A 23,612-nucleotide genomic window follows, 5' to 3' on the forward strand; every position below is an offset into this window, starting at 1 on the left:
GCCATGAAAGCATTGGAAATTTAGACCAGAGTAGAGAGGCCAAAGAAGAAATAAAAAGGCAACTAAAAAGGTCAGCTGAAGCAAGTGGCACTAGTTCTACTGCAGCATCAACCAATCCGGTCGCTGCCACATCATTTTTGTTCCTCGAACCACACCTTGTTCACAACCATCTATCAGTTCAATGCTAAAAAGAACTGAGAAAGAACAAGCTGACAAGTTGCTGGCAAAATTTCTCCTCTGGAGTGATATTCCTTTCAGCATTGTAAGGAATAATCCATTTTTCCAACCTGTTGTTGATGCTATTGCAAGTGTTGGCCCAGGGTACAAAATCCCTTCTTATCATGATTTCAGAGGCCGGATTCTTCAAAATGAAAAGCGTGACTGCTCTCAAAGATTGGAGGATTTTAGGGCATCATGGGCACAAACAGGATGCACTATTATGTCAGATGGTTGGACTGACCAAAAGGGGAGAACCCTTATAAACTTCTTGGTTAGTTGTCCCAAGGGGACTACGTTTATCAAATTTGTTGATGCATCTGCACAAATCAAAGATGCAAGAACTTTATGTGATTTGCTAGATGTGTTTATTTTCAAGGTGGGTGCAGAAAATGTTGTCCAAGTCATAACGGACAATGCTGCAAATTATGTGGCTGCTGGCAGGATGCTTATGGACAGGCATTCTACTTTATTTTGGACAACTTGTGCTACACATTGTATTGATTTGATGTTGGAGGACATAGGGAAAATTCCCTTTGTCAAAGATATTGTTGATTCATCCAAAAGCATTACAAAATTTATATATAACCATACATCTGTGCTTAGCTTGATGAGAAGATTCACCAACAACAAAATGTTGGTGCGCCCCGCCATTACACGGTTTGCCACCAATTTCATATCTCTTCAATCCCTCTTGAATTCTATGTGGGATGTGAAGAGAATGTTTTTTCAAAAGAGTGGCGTGCTTTGCCAATGAGCCGCAAACCAGAGGGAGAGGTCGTATGCAGACTAGTTTCATACCAAGAATACTTCTAGGCGGGAGTGCAAGAGGTGTGCGTCGTTACTGAACCTTTGGTAAAGGTTCTTCGGTTGGTTGATGGTGAGAAGCCCACAGTGGGCTATTTGTATGAGGCCATGGACAGGGCCAAAGAAGCCATTCGAGCCTACTATGATGGTAAGGGAGATGATGGGTTTCAGAGACAACTCCTATGGGGATTGATTGATGAGCGATGGAACAACACACTCCATCGTCCCATTCATGCTGCTGGGCTTTTCCTGAACCCTGCATTTTCTTACGCATGTGGGTTTGATTTTGATGCTGAGATCATGGATGAATTCTTATCCTGTGTCTAGAAGATGGTGTGATCTCCAGAACAACGTATAGAGATCTCTAAACAAATTGAGACATATAGGATGGTAGGTGGTACATTTGGCTTTGAGATGGCTATCACTGATAGGACGATTAAAATGCCAGGTATTTTTTAGTTTGTAACTTTGTTTCAAATTTCATTGTCTCTTCAAATTCCATTTTTTTTTATGTTTATTTGTAATTTTGTTGTAGATGCATGGTGGAAAATGTATGGTGGCAGGGTACCCCTTCTGCAAAAGCTTGCCATTCGCATCCTCAGCCAAACATGTAGCTCCTCAGGATGTGAGCGCAACTGGAGTGTATTTGAAAAAATACACAACAAGAAGCGCAACAGGTTAACACTTAAACATTTAAAATATTGCAAATTTCCAAATAAATTTTTGAATTCATTAAACAATATTTTTTTTTATAATTATTAATTATTATTTCATGATCTTTGTACAGGTTGGAGTCCCAGCGACTTAATGACATGGTCTACGTCTACTACAATCTTCGATTGTGGGTGAGGCAACTTGAGAGGACACTTGATGTGGATGCCATCTCATTGGATGGGATTGACACCACTGCTGCATGGAGGGTTGAGACCGAGAGGCCTCTCATGGAGTCTGCTGATGATTGGTTAGTGCAGGATGTAGTGGAGGGGGAGGGGGAGGAGGAGGAGGAGGAGGAGGAACAGGAGGAGGAGGTGACACCACCTGCCCGGGCTACCACTGCCACTAGTAGAGGACGTGGTCTACCTCCTATAGCTCCTACTTCTAGTTCTTCAGCTTCTAGAGCACATTAGACTCCACTGCCATCTCCACCAGCACGGGCACCAACATCTACATCTAGAGGGAAAGGGAAAGCTGTGGCATTTTCTCGCAAGAGGGGCAGAGGAAATCAATAGGATTAGACTTTAGTTATTTTCTTCATTTTATTGTATATGAAATTATGACATGATGAGATACATTATCATATTTTTTGTTGATATTTTGAGGCTAAGTTGGGACTCAGGAGTCAGAACTTACTATTCAGGACATGATTCAATGTTATGTGTGATTTTAGCACTAGAAATGATATTAAACATCTTATATATTAGTTCTTTTATCATATTTATGTGTCAATGTATTTATTTTATGTTGTAGATGGTTTAGATATTAAAAAAATTGAAAAAAAATGAAAAAAATGAATATTTTTGTACCAAACGATTATTTCCCGATTATTTCTGATTATTTCCCGATAATTACGATTTTTTCCGATTTTTCCCTCGCACCGATATTATCCCGATAACGATTAATGCAACATTGCATACAACATATCAAATCTCATGATCATCAATCTTAAAGTTTCAAGCTTTCAAACTTCGATGTATAACATTTATCATCATTTGTCACAAAAGTTGTAACTTTTACTTGTAACCATTACCATTACCAAGTAACCAAACGATAACAAAGAATATCTAACATGAAATGAAATTTTTCAATTTTCAACTTTCACGAAGCATCATATTCATAATTCATTACCAATGAGTTATAAATGCCAACTTGAAGCTTCAACATAAATTGACATATATTATTTACAAAAAATACCATAACAAATATGAAAGAGTCAATAGTTAAAAAAAGTACTAGAAACTAGAAAAGACAAGTAAATCTATTATCTACTGTTTCACCCTCTTGCCACAAGAAATTTCTAATTTCTTGTCTCGTGCTTTATTGAGAATCTCCTCCTGCATAGTCGGACGACCTTGGTGCTCCTAATTAAATACAAGTTCCATACCCTAGTACCCTAGGTGCTCTTGATTATTGGGAATCTGCCCCTCATAGAGGGCTTGGTGCTCTTGATTAAATGCAAGTTCCATACCCCAATACATGACAAAATCCAATGGAAACATTGCAATCCCCCCAATCCTTAAAAAATGATAAGTCTGTTGGATTTCGAGTGAGATCTAAAATTCTGCTTTCTGCATATTAAATCCAATGAGGCCGGAACCACTCTCAAGCACCCTGAGTCATTTCATGGTAATGTTAAAAATTTAAGTAAAAGGATAAAAATGAAAGATAAAAGATAATGTCACTTTCACTTTAACAATTTAACATTACCGTGAATTGCATATCAACACTAGGGCCAAATTCTTGTTTCCAATCTGCAATAGCTCCCTCTATCACTCCTAAATTGGCAGAGAGCGAAAAAAAAAATTAGGACTTCACAAGGAGCAAATTACGGGAGCGTGCTCTTGGGGTCACTCGATGCTCTGTCGCCCTGAGCACGCTTCGAGAGAAGGTTCGGGAGGGGACGGATCCCCCGCAACCTTGGCCTAGACAGATCTGATTGATTGATCAGACAAATTTGCGTGATTTGGGTGCGATGCAGCATAGTGGACTTATTCCATATATAGGTGCCTATGCATCTAATCCTTTCCACAAGATGGATTGGCGAGAGATCACGAGTTTCTACCCTATGTATGGGGCATCATTCTTAGTTTGGGCAATAGTACAACAAGGGCCCTTAGATACTACATGTTCCAGTTGGTAGTTGGATGTGAGCCGACAATTCATCAACATTCTAGTAGCACTAGCCCAACATCAACAGAGTGGGGTTGACCTCAGTCTATGCCAGTGGTTGGATTGGAGAGAGGTGATGAGTTGGTATTCTATTGGTGGAGTAACATCTACGGCCAGAGACAGAGCACAGCCAAAGCCATGGGGTATGGGCGATGATTATTGGGCTGTGAAATTTCGGTGATCCTGAATCCTACTACAGCAACTGATAATGTTTCTTCTATTTGTTAAATTAATCAAAAAAATTACTTGCAGTTTCCTATGGCAAATATCGAAACATATACACTGCAGCCTTCACAAATAGAAGAATAGACGCACACACACAATAAACACCGTTATTTTTGGACCAATGTCCCCGGAAAAAGCCAACTTGGGAAAACCGGTGTAGCAGCTGAGGGTTTTATTATTATGCAGTAGTAAATCTGAGTACAAATATATGGAAGCTCAAATCTAGCTTTCCATACAGAGGAAATGATTGACAAACGTCTAGTGAGAAAAATCTCACTTCCACCGATGATCCGACACTAACCTTAGCACAAGATGAGTTGCTCCCAACTACCTCTGCACTACATCTGCATCACGCTACGCAGATTTGCGTCAACCTTGCACGGATCAGTGTCTCTCTCACTCTGCTGATCAACTACTGCTCTGGAAACTCGATCTTCTGGCCTCCAGGCTCCCACTCCAACTCCTGTCTCTGAATCTAGACTTCTCCTTAGCAAATATGAATCTCCCTCTTCAACTCTACGTTGCCTCTCTAAACTGCGTCAACTTTTCTGTGGAGTACTTGCCTCTCTGCTATGCACTCACGGAATAGGAAAAACTTCCTTCCGACCTTACTATCCCTGCCCCTCTCTCGCTGCTTTGAAGCTACTGAATCACCTCCGGCAACACACAGCTCCTACTCTAGAGTTCGATTTCCTAGCAATATCGAATTCCTTGCTCCTCAAGTGTGTTCTCCAACCCCCATCAAATTTCTTCTTATAATCTCTCGTTGAGGCTTCAACGGCCAAGATTAAAGCATAATCAATAGCTAAGGTTAACTAGAAATCGATTCATGTCTTCTTCTAGAAGGTTCTCACCATGACTTAATTAATACCTTTTAATTAATCAATTTTCCTAAGTTTAGACTTAGGTACCATTAAAAAAAAAGATTAATTATTTTAATTAAGTCATCTCTAGGTGGAATTTCCAGAAACGATTTCTGGGTTTTGGAGAATACATGTATTCTAGCCTCTCCACAAAGTTTCATGGCTAGAACACATCTGATGCTACACAAACCAACACTCCTTCTTATCAAGGAATGTGTTCTTTGACCCACTGAAGAGACACCCTGTCTTTGCACCACCTCCTGTTACGTTGTTCATGTCAGGTTGTTGCTACCCACCAACTACTATGCAACTCTGATAAACGCTACATCTGTGTTGTTTCCAACACTGCAACTCCCTCTCCATCTGCCACTGCTGCAACTGCAACAATTGCAACAGAAAAGCATCCAAAATAATGAACCAACTATGGTCAATATGTTCCATTTTTCACCTCAGTCCTGACTACTACTGACTCTGCTCTGTGCCAACTGCACTGTTGCCAACTCTGCACTGCAATGCCTAGCATCTGACTTGCTACTAGCTACTGCCTTTGTCACTCTGGCACTTGTATGCACCAACTGCCACTGATCCAATCTGCTACTGTATGTTTTGGGCTCCCATAGCAAGGTATTGATTCATGAGGTGGATCTCCTCAAGAATCCTACCCATCTTGTAGCTCTCTAGGGCTACAAAACCAAATCACCCCACCTCACCCCTAGAGGTATCTCAGTGATCATGGCAAACTCTTCCTCCAATCTGGAGGACGGCCTGCCGATCTTAGTGGATGAAGCCTACTAACCCTACTTCTCCTCCTTGTCCTTCTTTTTGAGAGGACATTCAGTGTTGTAGTGGCCAAGCTCACCACAATTGAAGCACTTGATCTTGGAAACGTCCTTCTTCCTCTTGCGCTACTCATGATGCCCCTTTGATGCGAGGGCCACATCTTCCTCTTCCTTTGCTTGCTTTGTCCCACTATTGCTGCTGCTACCACTGATGGTGCTCTTCACCAGATCTCGTCTCATCTCCTCCTACTGTAGGTCAACCCACATACGATCCCAATCTGGCAGTTTTTCTCTGCCCAGTATACTATGGACAAAAACTAAGTCATCTCTAGGTGGAATTTCCAGAAACAATCTCTGGGTTTTGGAGAATACATGTATTCTACCCTCTCCACAAAGTTTCGTGGCTAGAACACATCTGGTGCTACACAAACCAACACTCCCTCTTAGCAAGGAATGTGTTCTAGTGCTGCAACCCACTAAAGAGACACCCAGTCTTGGCACCACCTCCTGTTACGTTGTTCATGTCAGGTTGTTGCTGCCCACCAACTACTATGCAACTCTGATAAACGCTACATCTGTGTTGCTGCCAACACTGCAACTCCCTCTCCATCTGCCACTGCTGCAACTGCAACAATTGCAACAGAAAAGCATCCAAAATAATGAACCAACTATGGTCAATATGTTCCATTTTTCACCTCAGTCCTGACTTCTGCTGACTCTGCTCTGTGCCAACTGCACTGCTGCCAACTCTGCACTGCAATGCCCAGCATCTGACTTGCTACCAGCTACTGCATTTGTCACTCTGGCACTTGTCTGCACCAACTACCAGTGAACCAATCTGCTACTGTATGTTTTGGGCTACCATAGCAAGGTATTGATTCATGAGGTGGATCTCCTCAAGAATCCTGCCCATCATGTAGCTCTTTGGGGCTACAAAACCAAATCACCCCACCTCACCCCTAGAGGTATCTCACTGATCATGGCAAACTCTTCCTCCAATCTAGAGGACAGCTTGCCGATCTTAGCGGATGCAGCCTGCCGATCCTGCTTCTCCTCCTTGTCCTTCTTTTTGAGAGGACATTCAGTGTTGTAGTGGCCAAGCTCACCAAACCTGAAGCACTTGATCTTGGAAACATCCTTCTTCCTCTTGTGCTACCCCTGTTGCTCCTTTGATGCGACAACCACATCCTTTGCTTGCTTCGTCCCACTACTGCTGCTGCTACCACTGATGGTGCTCTTCACCAGATCTCATCTCATCTCCTCTTGCTACAGGTCAACCCACATACGATCTCAATCTGGCAGTGTTTCTCTGCCCAGGATACTTTGGACAAAAACTAGTCATTCTTCAAAAACGTTGTTTAGAGCTAACTGTACCAATTTTGTAGGTTGGGGCATTGACCCTACTGAAGATAGCTAGTCCTGAACATCCTGAAGCCTAGTAAGGAAGGGGTCTATACGCTCCCCTTTCTACATCCTCGTGCATGTCAGCTTCTCCTCAAGATACATCTTCTGTTGTTAATAAAATCCTTCGGACAACGTAGCAAGTGCTTCCCACATCTGTCAGGTAATATCTTTGCCAGCTATGTGAGATACAACGTGATCTTGAACCCCATTGAGAATCAATATCTTTTCTTTCGCCATCTCCTTCTTGTACTTCTTAAGCGGATCTGCATCTGCGGTTACAACTACCACACTATCGATATAAGTCTTGAGATCATGTTCATCTAGAAGGCAAGAAATTCTAGCTTTCCAGATCACATAGTTGGAGGCTCCCTCCAACTGATCTTGATCTCTCAACCCTGTTGATGCCATCTCTCTAAAACTATCAAATTCCTCCTCTTCTCCTCTGCATAACTGCTGCCGAGCTATTCACACTCCCTTCTGGAGTGAGAAACTTTGCACACAACTATTGCTGCTCTGCTAAGAAAATTCGAACTTTTGTGCTAGAAGTCCATTAAGGAAAGAATTACCTCAGTGTGTGCTCCTCCACCCTCCTGACGCTATTTGCACTAGCAATCTGCTGCAAAATTTGCGTCCTAGCAGAAGATCTGCTCTGCAAGGAAAAATATTGCATCTTCCTCTGCCTCTGGTAAGCTCTGATATGGAAAATTTAATTTCTCTGTTGGCTCTTCAGACAAATAAATTTGCCTCAAAACTGACCCTCCTTGCCCAAGGGACTACACTGCCTCTGGGGTTACAAATTGTTGCCTACATAGAAATTCAAACCTTCTTCTCCTCTTCTACTACTGAGCTCTTCGGCTTCTATCTGTGCTCTGATACCATGTGAAAATTCGGCGATCCCAAATTCCACTGCAGCAACTGATAATGTTTCTTCTATTTGTTAAATTAATCAAACAAATTACTTGCAGTTTCCTACGGCAAATATCAAAACATATACATTGCAGGCTTCACAAATATAATATTGCGAAAGAAATAAAAACACTGGAAGAATAGATGCACACACAATAAACAGTGTTATTTTTGGATCAATGTCCCCGGAAAAACCCAACTTGGGAAAACCAGTGCAGCAGCTAAGGGTTTTATTATTATGTAGTGGTAAATTTGAGTACAAATTTATGGAAGCTCAAATCTAGCTTTGCATACAGAGAAAATGGCTGACAAATGTCTAGTGAGAAAAATCTCACTTCCATTGGTGATATGAAACTGACCGTAGCTCTAGATGAGCTGCTCCCAGTTGCCTCTGTGTCACCCTCACAGATCTGCGTCAGCCTTGCTTGGATCAGCATCTCTCTCACTCTGTTGATCAGCCACTACCCTGGAAACTCGATCTTTTGGCCTCCGGGCTCCAACTCCAGCTCCTGCCTCTGAATCTCGAGTTCTCCTCAACAAATACGGATCTCCCTCTTGAAGTTCTGCGTTGCCTCTCTGCACTGCATCAACCTCTTTGTGAAGTATGTTGTTTCTCTGCTATGCACTCACCGGATTGGAAAAACTTCCTTCCGCCCTTAGTATCCCTGCCCCTCTTTCACTGCTTCAAAACTACTGAATCACCTCCGGCAACACACAGCTGCTACTCTGGAGTTTGATTTCCCAGCAATATCAAATTCCTTGCTCCTCAAGTGTGTTTTCCAACCCCCATCGGATTTCTTCTTATAATCTCTCGTTGAGGCTTCAACGACCAAGATTAACCAAGATTAAAACATAATCAACGACTAATATTAACTAGAAATCGATCCATGTCTTCTTCTAAAAGATTCTCACCATGACTTAATTAATACCCTTTAATTAATCAGTTTTCCTAAGTTTAGACTTAGGTACCATTAAAAAAAGATTAATTATTTTAATTAAGTCGTCTCTACGTGAAATTTCTAGAAACGATTTATGGGTTTTGGAGAATACATGTATTCTAGCCTCTCCACAAAGTTTCGTGGCTAGAACACATATGATGCTACAAAAATCAACATGGGCATGGTGGCTTTGGGATCCAGGTGGATCCATTGATGGTGGATTGGGTCAACAACTTGTTTGAGATCAAGGCATCGAGGGACCCATTCATTTTGGTCTAGCACGGAGGCATGATGTAGCCCAACATTTGTATGGGATTCTGGTATCAGTGTGCAGATGCCTCTGTGGTGGACAGATATGGATTTCTTGAGGGCAAGAAATCTTGGGGCAGGAGGACTTGTAATGTCCCCACTTTCAATTTCCTCTATAGTAAAACCAAGATGTATTTTCATGGTACGTGATAGGTAGATCACAGGAGCAAGATGATGTCCTCAGGAGTCCCGTAGGGGATTTGAGGGGTTTTTATGGGATCCAACGATGTTCACTTGGCATATTCATCATCATGAGCAGTCCCACTCAACTTGTTTCTGGTTTTGTTGCTTTTTAAAACGGGGTTATTATTGAGCAAAATTTAATTAATCGCACTTAAGGTGGCATTCTGGGAGGAATATTTGACATAACACCTCAGTTTAATAGCTCGTTGTAACTAGAATGAGAAGACCTACAGGATGGGATGTTGAGAAGTTACTTCCAGTGATTGGAGAGATTATGGTGCACGATTTACCATTTTCCCATATTAAAAACGACTTTTATTAGTCATTTAATTAAAAGGGCAAAAAATTGATTAAGGGTAAAAGGCCAAAAGTGACTTAAATAAATTAAAAAGTCACTTAAGATGACGTCAACGGGGAGCATCTAGAATCATAATAAAATAATAAAATAAAATACTTCTAAAAGATTGGAGATTTTATCTATTGGGCCTTTAAAATGAGGTGGAGGAGATCATTTGAGGACATCTTGGATTTAAGCATTTTCCTTTGGTATGCTTTGGAGAACCTAGTTCTCTACTTTTATAGCCCTAGAGCCGAAACCCTCGAGTGATTTAACGAGAATGGGTGAGAACCCATATCTTCCCTTGTTGAATTCACTCAAAATTCACAGGTGTAGTCAGTGGATCAGTGTATTTTGGAGGCCAGTTGCAACATTATTGTAGATCATTTTGAGGCCATCACCTCAGCCATTTCCAGTTTCTTGTATCAACATATTTTATATTAATAAAATAAGGTTGAGTTCCTTTGCATGTACATCTTGTCAATTTTCAGTTGCAATTTATTTCCCAGTTTGTCGAATAATTTTATGGTTCAATTTGTGAAATTTGTTTATTGAATTAACGACAAAAATTTATGAAGGCATATCCTGCTAAATTTTCATTCGGGATATTACAGATTGGAAATAGTGAGAAGCACACCCAAGTGAGAAGCAACCCACCTTCATCCAAGTGTTAATGCCAAATAGTGAGAAGCACAACAAATGGCGGAGGCATATGGCATATCATTGTCTAATGGTGGCTGGCAAGGGCTACTAACCCTTTAGGTAACCGACTAGCTATCAAATGTAGGAGAAAAACTTCCTCCTGTGGCGTTACCCATTTTGGTGGGTAACAATAACATTAAAATTTTTAACATTACCATTAATTAACTCGAGATGTTTGAGAATGGTTTTGACCTCATTGGATCTCATATGGAGAAAGTAGAATTTTATATGCCACGTTGGAGGGATTGGATTTTGTGATGTACGAGGGTTTGGAACTAGCATTTAATCAAGAGCATTGTTGCACACATTTTGTCAAAGTTCCAAGGAAGCAATTGTACCAAAATTTTTAGAAGATTGAGATCATCAGTCATCAGCTTTTGAGGCATTATAAACCCATTCTGCAAAATTTGTAATGTAAATGATGCTAGTAAGATCGTGTATGTATGTAATAACCTAGGTAAGCCTATTATTTTGGCGACAAACTTCATCTTAAGAAGTTTTTTGTCTCATTGATTCATTTGTGTCTCTAAACACGAATGATCGACAGAGTTTTTCCCTCCAACCTTAACCCAAAGCTAGGGTGGAATTTATCATCAAAGTCTTAGGTGAGTCCTAGTGTTTTAGTCAAGTCTTTTGTAAAAGTTATTTGAGAATAATTTAAGCTAATTGGCTAAATTATTTTATTACAAGTCACTTGGTCTACTAGATCATATTGTGTCGCAAAATTGGGTAATTATTTGAGGGTCTATAACAAACGGTATTCCCCTTTGAGGGTTGAATTATGTAAAATTTTATGAAAAAATTATTTTAGTGCATGGCCCCTCATACTTATACACCATGGCGAAAATATTTGAGGGTAAAAAAATAATTAATCCCCTCAACTGTTAATTAATTAATTTTTCTGGCAAAAATAAAATTAATCCTAAGCCAGCAAACTAATTAATTAGAATCAAAAGATTAAAATGTTGAAGAAATTAAATTCTCCAAGTCGAAAAAATCGTGGGTCTTAAACAAATTAATTTTTGAAGGTCTCCGACCAAGGGAATATTGGAAATTTCAAGAAAAATTGGACACTTGGGCTTTGGTCGTCAAGTCAAAGTCAATTTTTTGATAAAATTAGCTTAAAATAAATATTTTTGAGCTAATAAAAAATGGGTTTAATAAGAAATTCGAAAATTCCTCTAAAATAATTATTTCAATGACAGAGATTAAAAGATCATCAAAGATTTATCAACGACCGAGATTATTTTGACGAGGATCAAGCCAATTAACTGTTATTTTCCACTTGGAGGATTTATCTATAAATTAGAGGTCATTTGTGTCTCAAGCCATCTGATGTTTGGCTAATGTAACTATCTAAAGTTGATGTAAAGCAATTGTTCCGCTGGGAAGGTTTTAAATAATCATAATAAAAGACTTTGGGGTGCAGTTCATGGTGTCTCTATTCTACTAATTTGTGGTATGCGTTGAGTACATGCATTCCTATATTGTGTTTTAAATTCTTATTAAATCATTATTTCATTGTAGATGATAGGAACATTCTATTGATAAGTTTTGGGCTTCTCTTAGGTGATCTGATTCATTGTTGTTCTAACGGTTTATTCTTGAGAAATTATATAGTGTTTGCAGGTTCCCTAGCTCTTGGGCTCCAAGTTCACAAACTGTGGGCACATGCTGACTATGTTTGGATCCTAAATATTTTATATGGTTTTCTAACTTCGCTAAGGTTGTGGTTTAACATTTATCTTTCGAAATACATCTAGCCATCGTCAAAATCAACAAAAACTTATTTCTCAAAATTTCTCTAAGCATTGTACACTTGTATATTTTTTAAATATAATTTGTATAATATACTTGTAAATTATTTTGTTTTCTAACCCTTTGTTTTGCAACTGGGGTTTTTTGGGGTTTTGGGATTTTTGAATTTTTGTATATATTAGGGATTTGGGTATTGTAAAATTTATTTGTGCAGTTGAGATCAAAGGAAAATTGTTGGATTAGAGCTAGATATAGGTAATTGAAGGTAAGATCTAGCATCTACAAATTTTCGCAGGGCCAACAACTGAGGAATTTGCACTAAAATTGAAGATGTGAATAAAATATAATTTTTGGCGAGGGTTTTACAATTTTTTAGGGCCTCAAAGCCCAACATCCTCCTCCAGGCTAGCCGCCTAGCCTCCTTGGCCCCCTGCATCAGCCTTTGAGCCCTCTGCGTCACCCTTTTCAGCTTTCCTAAGGCTGGCTATAAGACGTAAAGCTCTCAGCCTCCCCTCTAGGCCTTGCCGCAGGTCCTAGAGGGCCTTCCCTTGCTCTCAGCACTCTCCATCCTCCTCTGCTCTGCCTTTTTCCCCCCTTTCTCAGACCTCCGTCCTCCTCCTTATCCCTCCGCTCTCCCTCCTCAACCCTCATTCCCTCTCAGCCTCCCTTCTTGGCTTAGTCGTAGCCTCTTTTGAGGTTTTAGCAGTTAGCCGCAACCCCTCTAGGGCTTGCAGCAACCCCTTGTGGGGTTTGCTCCCTTAGCCGCAACCCTTAAGGGCTTACAACAAGCCTTTAAGGCCCTCTTCCTCTTGGTCGCGGCCCTTGTGGGGCCCACAACAGTCCTTTAGGGCTCCTTACCTTGTGTCACAGGCCTATTAGGCCTCTTCCCTTCTCTTTTAGCTCTATCTTGCCTTCATTCCATCTCTGAAACTTTTTGGGATTGAATATTGGTGGGTTTTTGCAGGAGAAATTGGCTCAAGTTTTGTGTTTTCAGGTGCCAAGTCATTTGGAAAATTTTGGCAATTTGGGCAAGCAATCTCAAGGCCTTGGGCCTAGGGTTTGATCTCTAAACCGTAATTTTCTCTCACTGTTTGCTACAGCTCTCTGAATACATTCATAATAGTGAATAAATTTAAATCTAAGTGCCCTAAAAATCACATATAAATTGCCTAAATGCACTAAGAAATTCATGGTATAAATTTACTAGTCATTTTTGAAGTGGACATTGTTTCTTGGGCATAAAACTAACTGATTTCATGACTGATATCTCTGCATAAAAGTTTGATAAGATCTGATATAATCTGAAGCTACATCACAAAGGGTGCTTGTTAACTCAAAATTTCATATTGGCAAACTTGTTTTGGCATCTAGAAATTTTTGGCATATTTTGGCACACACTCTCACATTGGTGGCTCACTGTTTTCATACTTTTCTTACTGCTGTCATAAGTGGTTTAGAATCTGATATAACACTGAATAACACATCATAAGAAGGTTGGCTATCTCATATTTTCGCTTGGAAAGTCATTAGGTGTTTCATTGTTCATATTTGGTTCTTACATGCTTGTCATTTCTTGGATCTAGAGTGATTTACTTGCTGTCCTAAATCTATCTTAACATTGAACTATAAGTTACATAAGTGGTTTTCATTGTTTCATGCTCTAATTAGTTCATTGTGGAGAAGATTTGTGCTATTGAAATCTAACATTTACTTGTCTTGTGTTAGCTCTAAGATCATTAACTTAGCACTAAAATCACTCAATAAGCACTTGCATATCTAAAATCTAATCTCGTTGAATGGTTCAAATTACTTTGGGCATTGAAATTTAATTAACACTGAAGTATCTCTCTATCTCTTAAGTATTTTCACATCTAATTGCATCATTATGTTGAGCATCTAATTGTCTAAAGAACATTGTTAATCTGAAAAATGAATCATTGGATAATTGCTAAACACATAGTCTTGTTTAGCCATCATATCTTAAGAGGCCTTGATAATTTTATTGTCTATCTTATTCTAAGTGAGCATCTCTCCATATTGACATAAGATCATTGGCATTTACTTTTGATAAAATATCTTGGAAGATTCTAAATTATCTCAAGCAGTTGTCATTATTGGATAAGTGTTTTAAATTGCTATCATTGATTAAGCATTTCGTGGAAGATAAGTTTATCTTTGGATTGATTTGTTCTTTAATATTGACACTTGATAACTGGCACATTCTTGGTGATAAGGTTGTCTCTCCATTTATTGTTAAATACTCTTGTCATACAAGTCAATAATAACTCATGTACTTAAACATTAAGCAATTTTAACCTAAGAATCACTCATCCACCTTGCATAAGCATTCTAAGTCTAGTTGCACTAATAATTTACCTCCAAGCATAAGCTTGGTTGATAGACTTCGAGGGCCACCCTTTTTCAAATTTAGCTTGAGGGATTCAACACCTTTCTAGTGGTTAACACGGCGACCTTGCAGTCATTAGAGCCACAGTCTTTGTACCACCAGAGGCATCGAGTGGTTGGAACACAAGGGGAAGTATCGTTAATCAAGCCTTCGCTTGCTTCCCGTTGGCTTCCATCCCACAACCTACTCTAAAGACTGGTTCCAAAACAGTTAAGAGGAAGGTCATACTTAGAATAGGCATATAACTAAAAGTAACCAAGATTCTTGCATCACACCTAGGTCTTAGGATTTGCATAGCATATAGGTTAGTGAAGCATCTAAGCAGCGATTGTCCATCTGGTTACTTGGCCTCTAATCGATAATAAGCAAGAAATTGACTCCATAAGGCACTGGTTTCATATTTAAGTCTAATCTAATCTTCAAGTCTTGCTAAATTTAACCAAGTAGATAGGCCAGTCAATCGTGTCTCCTAGACTCGTTGGTTGCCAACTTGTCCTTCATCTTCACATTTCCATAGGGACTACCCCCTGAAGCGAACAAAGTTCCTTCTAAAAGTTAATTACTCCAAAAGGCTTGGAATATCAAGATATCCATGACGATACAAATATTATATATTAAAATATCTGAATAAGAATGAACAATTTACAAATGAGAATGAGAGGCTTGCTTATATATCAAGCAAGTGTCTCTTCATGAAGAGTCATGTCTCAATTAGACATGCCTCTTCAACCTAATTACTACTTAACTAATAATTATTTATGCTTATTTCTTTTTTTTTTCTAAGTAAGAGTAATCTATTAAAAGAAAATAAAAAGGTATTTACAAAGGTGTTCTGGCCGTGAAGGAACACAACCTAACTCAGCTTGCTGCCATTTAACTAGATCTGAGACTGCCCCAACAGAGGGGAAACCAGTTTGATAGAGAGGGAGATGCAAAAAAAAAAAGACAACACTAAAAATTATCCACAGTTTTCTGAAGAGAACCAATAAACCAGCATTGTAAACCCAGCTACTCCACCCAAGAACAGCTGACCACCTAGAAAACCAGCAGTACATCCGCATTGGATCGCCAACGTGGACAAAAAGAGGAAGAAAAAACCAAGAGCTAAGTGAAGTGCCACCTGGCATTCGTGACGCGTGTAGTGAAATCCTCCGTGGCAGGTTCCTCCACTATCGGGCAAGCCCAGTCATCTGGGTTGCCTGACTCAGTTTGGCTCACTAGCTGTTGCTCGCCTTCTCTGCTGCCTGCGTCCAGCTGCGGGTCCGACGCGTCCATCATGCGACTTTCCACAGCCTGCGTGTCATTCTGCGGTTCCAATTCCTCATGCAGGCTGCCAACGACGGCCTTCCCATTCCGTTTGTTCCGACCACCATTACCTCCTTGCGCTTCTTCCTTGTCTCTGTTTCGACTCGGTCCAGCTCTGTGCATCTCGTCCATGGAGAAGGTCATCGGGATACTCTGCTCTGCTTCCTCAGAAAAGGAGATGGAAATAGTGGCGACGATGATCGGTCTATTGAGAGAGCTTCTGAATTGGAATTGCATGGTATGGGGGGTATGATGCAAGGGCAAAGGGAAGGGAGCAGAGCACACAGCCTCCACACCGCTGCTTGAGCAGTGAAGGCCTGCTCTGCCACGGCCACTTCTTGTATTTGGATAGTGGGGATTTTCCGCCGAGGAAGACGGAGAGTCTGAGATACTTCGCTGCCTGGCCTGAGGCCGAGAGCTACCACCCCGCGAGCCGCCCCATCTGCTGAGCATACGGTGGCGAACCATGGTGGAATGAAGAGCAGAGAGAGCGTCAGGGTAAGCGGAGGGGGGATTGATAGGGGAATTGGGCGCTGAGGAATCCGAATGCTGGAGAGCGGGTGCTGAATTGCAGAGAATCGTTTGGGAGTGGTAATGGACCTTGCCCGAAACAAGGCTGCAAACAAACCAGTAGCGTCGCCCTGTACTGGTTCTTTCAATATGCACGGCCACCTGCAGAGGGCGGGCACAATGGATCAGGGGAAGAATGCCATGTTTATGAGCGGGCTTCATGGTTAAACAGAGTATGGTTCTGCCTCGGCTGTAGTGGGCAATTAATGCCGTCTGCAAGGTGTTCTGAGGAGTATTAACTCTGTTCTTGGGAAGATTGCGAGAGCCAAGTGGCCAGCCCGTCTGCCGTCATCCCATCTTCTCATCACAAGCATATTAATGGTCACCCGCATCCGGGGAATTATTTATGCTTATTATCATTTATATTATTTTACATTATTTATATATATTTTATTCGTTACATTGCCTCCTTCCTCAAAGAGCTTTGTCCTTAAAGCGTGTCGATGAAAAAAGGCTTGATCTCTTTTTCGGCTTTGAAAGTCTTTCTCTCTTGGAACAGTCATCTTTGTCGATACAAGCTGATATGATCTTCTTAGTGACAAACAAAATTGTCGCACTAAGAAGGGATCAGACCATCCCAGATTAATTTTCTGTAAAGAAGTCTAATCACTGGAATTTTGTAACGACTTGTCAGCGTAAGATTGGATGGATGTTACGTCATTATTCTCTAAAACATTAATTTGTTGTCTTTGGTTTGAATGGTCCTAATACGTAGCTTGGTTGATTTGTCTACTCTCGTAATTCGAATGCCGATATAAAGTTTTTAGATTTTCTTTTGGGGAAGATGTTGTTGAATTGGTTATGGAACATTCACTTGGGATGTCCATTGTCTGAACTGCAACATCTAAGCGTGTCGTTTCTTCAACTGACTTGTCTTCTTCAGTTGTCATATTCACTAGATCAGTGTTCGTTCCCTTATTTTCAACTTGAATTGTTGTGACTGGAGATTTCGATACTTCTTCTTGAGTGGCTTGTTCCAACTTATCTTTTAATGCTTTCTTATCCTCCTTAAGTTTCTTAGTTTGATTGAGCAAACTTTGATCATGGTTTCTCAGACGTAAAATTTCTTCGGTTTTTGATTCATCAACCTTATTTTCAGTGTTTTGAATTTTAAGTTTTTCATCTTTTAGATCTCTGATTTGTTCTAATAAATTTTTATTAACGTTCTTTAAACGCAAATTTTCCTCTTCTTGTTCTGATAAATGTTGCTTGAGTTCTTTCTTTGAAACTTTAGTCTTCTTTACTTGTGCTAGTAATTTTTCGACGTGGTCCTTGAGACGAGAAATTTCTTCGTCCTTTTCCATTATTTCTTTGTAATGTATATCCACAAGATTTTTATGTTCGCATTCTAACACTTCCTTTCTTTGTTGAATCTTGGCTATTTTGTCATTCTCTTGATCTTTTAACTGCACTTTCTCGGTGCATTGGATGACATCATTCTGTGGAAGTGATGATGGATATAGAGAATCTAAGAAGGAATTCATTCTCTTTCTCTCCTCAGCCCGTCGCTCCATTCTTGTAATTAATTGTTCTATATCTCTTGCGATTGATTGTTTTTGTTCCCAACTCGGGGATTCCATATATATATATATATATATATATATATATATATATATATTTTTAAATTTACTTCTCTTTTTCTTTTTTTTTAAATACCTTTAAAGCTTTATTACTCCTTCAAAACTTATCGTTTATGCGCCCTTTTTTTTTAATAATCTCTCTCACTTTCTGTTAAATAAAATTGAACCCTAAACTTTATATTCCTTTATCCCTTACTTATATCTTTGGCCAATTCTGATTTTTTTTTACTCTCTTTTTATATAATTTCTCTTTTTTTTATATGATATATTCTCTCTCCTCTTATTTATTTATTTATTTATTATATAATTTCTCTCTTCTTCTTTTTTTTACTCTCTTTTTATAAAAAATTTATATAATAAAATTTTTTTTTAATATATATAATTATAAATTATATATATTATATAATTTTAATTTATATATATTATAAAATTATAATTATATAAAATTTATATATAATTTTTTTTGAGACCGGAACTATATAAGGCTTATATAGTATCCCTTTTTATAATTATAATAATATTTCTTTTTCTCATAAAATTTGGATGAGACGTGACTCTTGGTACCGTCACAATCTTTAGATTTGAACAATTAAAATTATTTAGATCACACCTTTTTTCTCCAATGTTATCAAAATATCTTTCACTTTTAAAATACCATGGGCTATTATCATGGGTTGTTTTTAAAGCCTCCTGCAAAAAGTAATATTTACCTTTCACGTAAGAGCTTTTGTATCCTTGTTTTTTCTTTAACTTTTAAGATACCATGGGCTATTACCATGGGTTGTTTTTAAAACCTCCGTTAAAATGTTCTCCACGTAAAAAGTTTTAAATATACTTGGTATGAGATTTTGTATCCGTTTTGTATTTTCTTTTACTTTTTTTTCTTCTTCTTTTTTAAATTTATCTACTTATATATATTTTTTTTCTTTTTTGGTTAATTTTTTTTTTATATGGCCAAAGGCCTAGAAAAACGGAGAAAAGGAGAAACTCCCAAATATTGAGCAAAAGTCTTTTGGAATATCTATCAAGTGCAGAGAGGGATCAAAACCTATGTTCTACCAAGTTTTCGAATGGGGGAGCATAGGGGTGGGGAGATGCACAAGTGGGACTTGTGGGAGCACTCCCAAATTTTAGGAAAATTCATAAGGGAAGGGAGGACGTCGAGATCCCTATCCTAGGAGGTCCCCATCTCTAAAATTATAAAATATACAAATAATAATGATAAAATCCCAACAATGACAATTCATCCCATGCAAAGTCATCATTGTGCAATCCAATGGAAACACTACAATCCTACAAATCCTAAAATCCTAGCGAACTCTGATTGGGATATGAAATTATACTTTCTCCATATGAAGTTTGATGAGGTTGGAACCTCTCAAACATCCTGAAACAATTAAGGTACTGTTAAAAATTCAAGTAAAAGGAAAGAAAGTGTAAGATAATGAAGAATGCCACCATTGGCTACCAAGGTCATGGACTCCTCAAAGCTCTATCTCATATTCTTGTCTTATCTTCATGAGTTGATGGGCAAAACATCTAGGGGGCAGCACCTGGAAGTCCCCCTTTTGGGGGCAGGCAAGCACCCAAACATCCCTCTGTTGGGAAAGCATGTTCCCTGCACTTGGGAAATGTTTCCCCATGCAATTACCCAAGCTTCCCCTTAGGGAAACATTTCCCTAGGTTACCCCTCATCCTCAAAGTGTGAAAAATGTGGGGGCCTGCTCCCCACCTTGGGGGATGTGTACCTATGGAACATTGATCAAAACCATTGATCTGCAAACCTTTCCTCAAGTTTTTTCATCATCAAAGAGGCCTATACCTCAAAGGTTTTGATCCTTTCCAGCACTTGATAGATTCATGCTTTAGATGAACCTAAGCTGGTTTTGGGTAGAGATGAGCATTATGGCTGAATAGATATCACAATCTCCCCCATCTTAGCCTGTAGAATGCATCTCTTGGTGAAATGATGAGACTTTTTTACTGTAACTTGTGTGTAAAAAAGCGGAGGAAAATAATCAAGCAACAACAAATGTAAGATCACCTGAACAATAAACCCAGAAAATTGTTGATGTTGACAGTTTGCATCCCTTATTCTGAACAGTGTTATGGAGGTGTTGAGAAGCAGTGCATTCACCAAACAAACAACACTCAAATGCAGTCTTGAGCAGAAACATACAGCACACCAACTAAAGACATTTCACTGAAAGAGATACAGATCTACAGATCATTTTTTTGACAGATGATGGCTGACAAACGCAGAGAAAGTTGCCACCAGCAAAGGTCATACACAGGAAAGCTCCTGTGAAATGCAATGCCCAACTGAAAATTGTGATGCTCCTAGGCATAAAAAATAATAGCAACATATCACTATTATGTGGTTGAAAACTTGAAAGCACGATGCCCTGAAGAATGAATTTTTTGGAGACATTTACAGGCTTAAAGTTCCTCAGATTGCTCACAGGGCAAGAAAGGGAAAAACAAAAAATGCCAAACAGAGGGCAGATGTTTAGGGCACATCTCAGTACTTCTAAGTCAGCTCTAAATATCTTTACAAAAGGCAGTATATAATTCAAATAAATCCTATGTCCAACTGAATTGAAAATGCTGAAAGATTTATCTATTACCTGTAAATTAACAAATCCTCGAAGATCATACTTGGGCACAAAAACAACAAGACCCCTTTCGAAAATTTCTAATACCTGGGAAATAAAGCCAAATCAGAATAGTGAGAACAGTGAAGATCTTTCCTGCTGATGATTCTTCAAAATAGCTAAAATAATCAATTTTGCAATTGGCTCAGAAATTCCCTTCCTCCAGCAATAGCAGAAATAAAATTGTAACTAATAAAATTGTAGCAGAAATAAAATTGTAACTGTTGCTCTATAGATGTAATATAGCTCAAAAAAGCTAGAATTAATTTCACCATGAAAGTGCTTGTAATTTCAACCTGTCCTTTAAAACTTACCAAGGCATATTGTGCTTCAGCATGTTTCTGTAAGTACATCAAAAGGTGCAACTCACTGCACTGTTTTTGTGCTCTCTTGCTTGCCCTATGGCGTTGATTTAGATGATCTGCTACCTGCAAAAGACAGTTTTGACAGCTGTGGATTAGTTCTTTATACACATTTCTATGTACCTATACTAAACATAAAATCTTCATGAATTTTTAGCAAACAATGTGCTTATTTAGTATATGTACATATCACCCATATAATCAGGGGACCAGGGTAGGTTTCAGATGCTAAGATGTAAGCCAGTACATGAAATATTAGTTACATAAGAAAGATGCCACATGGCATTCTCAAGCATAATTGTCATTTCACTTAAGGGAGATCCTGTCCCATGAACAATCACCTAGAGCAGAGAATACAATACAATTTTGAACAAGTTATTTTGGCATCCATAATATAGAAGTTTTGTTGTCAGTGTTACAGATCAAAAGTGGGTGACCCTATAGGAGAATTTTTCTCCTAGGTATCCCTTCAGCCAGAACCCGGCAGCCCCTAACAGCCACAGATGTAGACAATGTATTGTTCCATTTGATCTCCGCTCCCTAAATCAGTCATATGTCCCTTCGCCCATTTGTCGAGAGCATATGTTCGAAGGTGGGCATTCCAACCTGAAAGGTATGTTTTTCATTGTGCAATTGGGTGCTTATGCTTGTTTCTCATTGAACATTATGGGCATGGATTATGGGGTGACTTGGAAGAAGGAAGGGTTTTGACCAGGATCTTCTTCCTTCACCTTAAATGAGGGGTTAATCCTCAACCCTAGCCCTGTGGGAACGCCCCTATTGGCCTATAGCTTTAGGAAGGACACTACTTGGGAAACCCTGATTTTGGTAGCACAGTCCTGTTTGTTGAAGAATCTAGGGCAATTAGGTGTAGTGTGATTCTTCCAATGTTCCACCAAGGTTCCAGGACGAGGGGGCGAGGGAGCGAGGAGGCGAGGGAGCGGCCTATGCAAAAGCTCCCCACCATTTTTTAGGAAACGTGAGGGAGCGTCAGGGTCTTAAAAACTTATAAATATAAAATATAATTTATTAATTAAGTCCACTATGACAATTGGGTTTGAATTGAAAAGCTGCAAAGCATGATCATTGATATGAATATCATTATCTAAATTTCTAATATCATATAAATTTCAAATTCTAATTTATAATTATACATCATAAACTAAACAATCTATTACAAAATTCACCAAACCAAACCAAACCACTTAAACTAAACAATCTATTACAAAATTCAATCCCAATTTTACCCATAACAATCAAATCTAATGTTTTCTTTTAGACTTGCAAGAACAACTTTATAAAGCACGGTGTGAAATTAAGGATGAGCCGCTTAGCAATACAATTTTTCTCACAAGCCATGGCAATCTTCCCTCGAAATCCTTAGCTTCTTACGAGATTAAAGGCCATGCAGTCTGAGCAGGTGTTGCTTCAAACTTTCAAGAACAGCTGCTGCTTAATAGCATAATTATATTCATTTCAAATCTCCAGAGATCTCAACAATTCTGCTAAACCAGACACATATATTAAGTCAACGACAAAAATCGTTGTATCTATAAAATCATCAAAAATACAAATATAATGCTGAGAAGGGAGTGTCTTCAGTGAACCACTTTCTTCCAACGTGTATATACATTCTATATGAAAATTTCGTACACCATTTCGTCAAACGAATACGCACATCCTGGAGTTTATGTATATATATTTGGAGTGATCAAAATACGGTGTTTTCCAGCGATATAGGAATGCGAGTGACGTTATTTAAAGAATATGAGGGTGGTGCATGTACTTATACCTTGGAGACTCTGGTATCTAGAAATATTAACAATTATATTACTCATTAGTGACAGGGTTGAGTCGTTTCCTCATCTTGCAACAAAACGTGCTCTACATATGTGAGATCAGGATACGACTTGATGTTGGAATCTTACACCCTGTCATATTATCAACCTCCAAACTGTTAGCAGTGGAAGATGTAGACAGGAAACGACCCACCTCGTCCCCCTTTTCGGAAACACCCCCTCAAGAAAGGGAAACGACCCCCTGGCACGTCCCCCTGAGTTTCCTCATTTTTGGGAGAGTGGGCAAACGTCCAGTACTCGTCCCCAAGTCCCCGGAGTGCGAGGGACCGAGGAAACTAGACCCCTAGCGGGGGGGGCGAGTCCTCGTGGAACACTGGATTCTTCTTGACTTGATAACAATTTGTGGATTCTTTTTACCTTTCTTGTTAGCTTAATATTCTTCTTCTTATTAATGCATGTGTGTGTACTCCATCAAACTGCTACCAAAAACATAAGATCAAGAACACAAGATGTTGGCTCTCTACCAGAGCCAAAACCTCTTTTCTCTTGAGAGAAAAACCCTTCGGTAAATTTCTCTTATTGAAGTTTCTTATTGATCAATGCCAAACCCTAGACCTTTGAC

At 39.2% G+C, this 23,612-nt stretch overlaps 2 protein-coding genes across 2 annotated transcripts in view; one reads left to right on the forward strand and one right to left on the reverse strand.

The window, feature by feature from the left end:
* Nucleotides 1-23,612, reverse strand: part of LOC149220577 (uncharacterized) — a 529,656-nt gene that overhangs the window by 109,535 nt on the left and 396,509 nt on the right. Inside the window, exons 27-28 of the mRNA XM_089384824.1 lie at nt 21,144-21,257; nt 20,803-20,877 (exon numbers count right to left, since the gene is read on the reverse strand). Coding sequence (XP_089240950.1) covers nt 20,803-20,877; nt 21,144-21,257 — 189 coding nt within the window. The remainder of the gene's footprint in view (nt 1-20,802; nt 20,878-21,143; nt 21,258-23,612) is intronic.
* Nucleotides 1,132-13,376, forward strand: LOC149220579 (uncharacterized). The gene is made up of 4 exons (XM_089383657.1): nt 1,132-1,171; nt 1,559-1,700; nt 1,811-1,997; nt 13,278-13,376. Exons 1-4 carry the CDS (start codon nt 1,132-1,134, stop codon nt 13,374-13,376), a joined length of 468 nt encoding a protein of 155 aa, XP_089239783.1.

This window comes from Pinus tabuliformis, chromosome Q (assembly GCF_031772625.1).
Source record: "Pinus tabuliformis cultivar Carrire ecotype Pingquan chromosome Q, CPIR1, whole genome shotgun sequence".
NCBI lineage: Eukaryota > Viridiplantae > Streptophyta > Pinopsida > Pinales > Pinaceae > Pinus > Pinus tabuliformis.

Coding starts and splice junctions, on each gene's coding strand:
- LOC149220579 (XM_089383657.1), top strand. CDS start 1,132: ATGGACAGGGCCAAAGAAGCCATTCGAGCCTACTATGATG. Junction 1,701..1,810: donor CACAACAAGAAGCGCAACAG/GTTAACACTTAA, acceptor ATCTTTGTACAG/GTTGGAGTCCCAGCGACTTA. Junction 1,998..13,277: donor ATGATTGGTTAGTGCAGGAT/GTAGTGGAGGGG, acceptor GGGTTTTTGCAG/GAGAAATTGGCTCAAGTTTT.